This window comes from Cebus imitator, unplaced genomic scaffold, assembly GCF_001604975.1.
Source record: "Cebus imitator isolate Cc_AM_T3 unplaced genomic scaffold, Cebus_imitator-1.0 Scaffold36, whole genome shotgun sequence".
Classification (NCBI taxonomy): Eukaryota; Metazoa; Chordata; class Mammalia; order Primates; family Cebidae; genus Cebus; species Cebus imitator.
Genome location: NW_016107351.1, coordinates 1654732 through 1659789, shown reverse-complemented (window position 1 = coordinate 1659789; position 5058 = coordinate 1654732). Strand labels below are relative to the sequence as shown.

At 57.8% G+C, this 5058-nt stretch overlaps 1 protein-coding gene across 1 annotated transcript in view; it reads left to right on the top strand.

Annotated features, from left to right (window-relative positions):
• Nucleotides 1-4244, top strand: part of TSPAN10 (tetraspanin 10) — a 9099-nt gene extending 4855 nt beyond the window's left edge. Inside the window, exons 3-4 of the mRNA XM_017524868.2 lie at nucleotides 994-1634; nucleotides 3541-4244. Coding sequence (XP_017380357.1) covers nucleotides 994-1634; nucleotides 3541-4237 — 1338 coding nt within the window. The 3' untranslated portion in view covers nucleotides 4238-4244. The remainder of the gene's footprint in view (nucleotides 1-993; nucleotides 1635-3540) is intronic.
• Nucleotides 4245-5058: the final 814 nt, after the last annotated feature.

Below are 5058 nucleotides of genomic sequence, written 5' to 3'. Positions count from 1 at the left end.
GGCCTTTTTTTTTTTTGGTATTTTTAGTAGAGACAGGGTTTCTCCGTGTTGTTCAGGCTGGTATCGAACTCCCAAGCTCAGGCAATCTGCCTGCTTCAGCCTCCCAAAGTGCTGGGGTCACAGGCATGAACCACCACGTCCGGCCCCGACATGGCTTCTTATTCTCCTCTCTAATAAAACTTCTGTCCCTGGCAGAACTGGGCGCCTGCAGGGCTGCCTCTTTCCCCACAGAGAGAGACCAGCAGGCCCATTTTGTTAGTGGGCCAGGGGGTCCCCTCTGAAAGCCCTGCCACCCACAAGTGGTCTCCCTGGGCTCCCAGGCACCCTCCTTCCTGTCCTGGGAGCCTGTTGGGCAGGGCCCAGTGCAGTGTCAACACTCAGTGTGGGCTGTTGGTGGGGCTGAATAATGGGTGCTGGGATATGGGCACTGGTTTCAGAGGGCAGGGAAAGGGCAGCCACGTGGGCCAGCCCCTCTGGCTGGTGATGAACCCCCTCTGTGACTGTGCAAGGTCCACGCTGCAGGCACAGAGACTGGTACAGACAGATGCTGTTTCAAACTCTGGGGATGCAGCCTCACCACCACATTCCTGCACTGCAGGAAAGTCAGGGGGAGCCCCAACCCACCTCGGGAGGCCGCACCGCCAACACCTGGGACAGGGAGGGAGTGGGTGCGCTCACCGAGCACTGCCCTGTTCGGTCTTCACCCAGCCTGGCAGGGTCTGCTTATCACCCTGCTCTAAAGGTGGGGTCCCACACACAGTAGGTAGCAGAGCTGGGACCCTCATTGTCCCTTCTGCTGCCCAGCGGAGCCACACAGGCCTGAGGGTCCCCTGCCCCTGGCTGTCTGAGTCTTTGAACTCCAGTTCTGCCCTCCATTGTCCGGCATTCTCCCATCCCTCCAAGCCTCTGCCGCCCTGCTCTTCCCTGACCCCTCTCCGATTGTCACAGCGTGTGAATGAAGGGGGTCTCACCCTGTTCCTCTCCTCTCTGCAGGACACCGCAGGCCAGAAGGTGCCCCTCTCTGTGCGAAGTCCACCCACTTCTGGCTGCCCAGGTCCAGTGCCCTGGGAGAACCAGGCAGAGGGCTGGGACTGCAGCTGCTGTCCCTTGGGGACCAAGCGCCAGGCCTTGAGGGCCACCTCTGGGAAAGGCACAGCCCCTTCCCTCTCTGCAGGGAGCAGCTGCGTCAAGTATCTGATTTTCCTGTCCAATTTCCTCTTCACCCTGCTGGGCCTGCTGGCCCTGGCCATCGGGCTCTGGGGCCTGGCCGTCAAGGGGTCTCTGGGAAGTGATCTGGGGAGGCCCCTGCCCGCAGACCCCATGCTGGGGCTGGCACTGGGGGGGCTGGCAGTCAGTGCAGTGAGCCTGGCTGGCTGCCTGGGCGCCCTCTGTGAGAACACTTGCCTGTTACGTGGCTTCTCCGGGGGCATCCTTGCCTTCCTGGTGCTCGAAGCCGTCGTGGGGGCACTGGTGGTGGCCCTCTGGGGCCCTCTGCAAGATAGCCTGGAGCACACCCTGCGAGTAGCCATCACCCACTACCAGGACGACCCAGACCTGCGCTTCCTTATCGACGAAGTTCAGCTCGGGCTGAGGTGCTGCGGGGCGGCCTCCTACCAGGACTGGCAGCAGAACCTGTGAGTCTTGGAGTGGGTGAGGGACGGGGCCGCCACAGGGGCCCAGAGGCCACACACACTCATGTGCACACAGGCACTCACGTGCACACACTCATTCCTGCATGCCCGCACGCACACATACACCCATGCACACACATCCACACTGGCACGTCTCATGTGCTCACAAGTTTCACGTGTGTGCATGCACACCTACACGCCATGGGCTCCGGCCTGGGCAACAGAGCTAGACTCCATTTAAAAAAAAAAAAAAAGAAAATGACTTTTAGGTTAATTACGGATGTCATTCTAGAATCTGACTCCACAATTTTTCCTCCACTGTGAGTGTGATTAAACACTGTCCACTTAGGATCCAATGCAGGATTTTCTTTTTTTTTTTTTTTTTTTTTGAGACGGAGTTTCGCTCTTGTTACCCAGGCTGGAGTGCAATGGCGCGATCTCGGCTCACTGCAACCTCTGCCTCCTGGGTTCAGGCAATTCTCCTGCCTCAGCCTCCTGAGTAGCTGGGATTACAGGCGTGCGCCACCATGCCCAGCTAATTTTTTGTATTTTTAGTAGAGACGGGGTTTCACCATGTTGACCAGAATGGTCTCGATCTCTTGACCTCGTGATCCACTCTCCTCGGCCTCCCAAAGTGCTGGGATTACAGGCGTGAGCCACCGCGCCCGGCCCAGGATTTTCTTGTGTTCTGCTCAGGGGTAGCTGTCTGGTTGGTTTTTTGTTTTGGAGACAGAGTCTTGCTCTGTCGCCCAGGCCGGAGTGCAGTGGCACGATCTCAGCTCACTGCAACCTCCAACTCCCTGGTTCAAGCTATTCTCCTGCTGCAGCCTCCCAAGTAGCTGGGATTACAGGCACGGGCCACAACGCCCAGCTAATTTTTTTGTATTTCTAGTAGAGACGGGGTTTCACCATGTTGGCCAGGATGGTCTCGATCTCCTGACCTCATGATCCACTGTGCCCGGCCAGCTGGCTGTTTTATCAGTTATCCCCAGTGCATGCATACCCTGCTCTCCATGCCACACCCAGGTCTCCCACACCTTCTTGGTGCGTGTATCCAGGGGCCACTGAACACAAGAGATGAAGTCATAGGCGACCCTAAAAACTGGCCATTAGTACCCAGCGGTGGCTAATGGGTGGTGCCCTTCCAGGTACCAGACTCTGGGAAGCACCACATAGGTCGCTTTTTGGCCACATGTGACTGGGTTGGTGGCAGCCACCTTAGAGTGTCATAATGCCTCATCTGCTGCTGGCATCGACCCCCTCACCTGCCTGGGAGGGGCACACTCTTCTAGAGTGGAGGGGCCGTGGGGATGAGCCTGAAGGTCTGCTGGGCACGTGCAGAGCCCAGGACACTAGTGAATGCCTAGGGCACCTGTGGACTGCCTGACCTGGGGGCTGCGATGAGCTCAACACTCCCAAGCCACCCTGGGGGTTCCTCCCCCACCCTTGCTTTTTGTCACTGCCGGGTATGGCCTCTCAAGCCCTTGCTCTAACCCGTAAGACCTGTGGACCATTCCAGAAGCCTCTGCCAGAGCTCCATCCACCCTCCCCCGCTCCAACTCTACCTCCTCAATGAGCTCACATGAGCAGAGCAGCCTCTGCGGAGGAACGTCCTCTCACTTCCACCCTCATCAATGCTGGTCTGTTTCGCATTAACCATTCTGCTAGTCTATGCAGCCGTCACCCCTTCCTGCAAGCCAGAGGGCTGCCACGCACAGGGATACAGCCGAGAAAGCCGCGTGCCGTGTGTGCGGTGTGTGTGTGAATGTGTGGATGTGTGTCTGTGTGTGCACGTGCCTATGTGGCCATGGGAGGGTGGTGGTGGGTAGGCGACCTTCACCTCCGTGCCTGGCTCCGGAAGAGCGGGCCCTCCCCGCCAGAGCTGATGCCGCCCCCGTTTGCTCCCCAGGTACTTCAACTGCAGCTCCCCCGGGGTGCAGGCCTGCAGCCTTCCGGCCTCCTGCTGCATCGACCCCCACGAAGACGGAGCCTCTGTCAACGACCAGTGCGGCTTCGGGGTCCTGGGCCTGGATGCGGAGGCAGCCCAGAGAGTGGTGTACCTGGAGGGCTGCGGCCCGCCGCTCCAGCAGTGGCTGCGAGCGAACCTGGCGGCGGCGGGAGGCTACGCCATCGCGGTGGTGCTGCTGCAGGGTGCGGAGCTCCTGCTGGCCGCCCGGCTGCTCAGGGCCCTCGCTGCCCGCAGGGGCGCGGCGTCAGGTCCCGGAGCGCTGGGGGAGGATGGCACTGGCCACCCTGGCCCCGGCCTCCGCGCTGCGCCCGCTGCCAAACCGCCCCGGCTGAGCGCACGCCTGCACAGGGGTCTGGGGCGCCCCCACCCCGCTGAAACGCACTGCACGCACCGCCGCCTGGTTTCGCCTGGGCTTCTGGAGCCTTTGCGGGGGGACCTACCCAGCTTGCCCATGCCTCACGCTCCTTGTCCCTCATGCCAGTCCCCAATGGAGGGCGAAGCCACCGGGCTGGCGGAGGAGCGCACAGGGCGGGAGGAAATCCTGGAGCCGACCCAAGCCCCGGTTCCCACCCCAGCCACACAGCTCCCACCTCCTGATGTTGGACCCGAGCCAGTCAAGGAATACACCACACTCTGAGATTGAATTATGAGTCTTTTATTATGCTGGCAACCGAGAGGTGGCTAATGCCCAAAATTCTCTCGGCCCCTACGAAAAAGTTAGGCGGTCTTTTATACTCTAGTTTTAAAAGGGAGGGGGAACTTAGCTGAAGCCAATTTTTCACAAAAGCAGAGTAAGCAAAAAGTTAGATAAACTAGTACATGAGAAATAAACAGTGCCAGGTGTGAGGGGTGAAGCTGTCATGAAAGACATACAACTTACAGACGACGGGGGCTCTGGGCTCGACGGCACCTGCATGCCCAGGCTGTGCTGGTACCACTTAACTCAGCCTCTTATCAACAAACGCCTTCCTGGGTGCCCAGTGTCAGCCTGCCCCAGCTACATACTACAGTTACATACTTAATGGGGGGAAAACAACTAAATGAAGCTGCTGAGATGGAGTCTGTCCGGCTCAAGAAGCTAACATAAAGCCTGAGCAGCTTTTAGTCTGAGAAACAGAGAGTTCGTTTTAGCTGGCAGGAAGCAGGTTCTCACATTCCCCACCTGTGTTTTTGGAGATTTAAATCATTGACTCCTCAGTTATAGCAAGGGGGTTATATTGGGTTCTAAGATACGTAAGTTTGACAGAAGCTATGTGCCGTTTTACAAAATTAATAAACCAATTTAATAGACAGGGCCCAAAAGTTAACCCCAACAAGAGGAGGAGCAGAGGTCCTGCTAATCCAGTTATTAAGGTCGTTAGCCTTGTTAAGGAGAATTGACTAAAAAAAATAAAATAAAATAAAATAAAGCAGTTAGCCAAGGGTTCCCGTTAAACATGCTCTGGTACCATGGGGTGT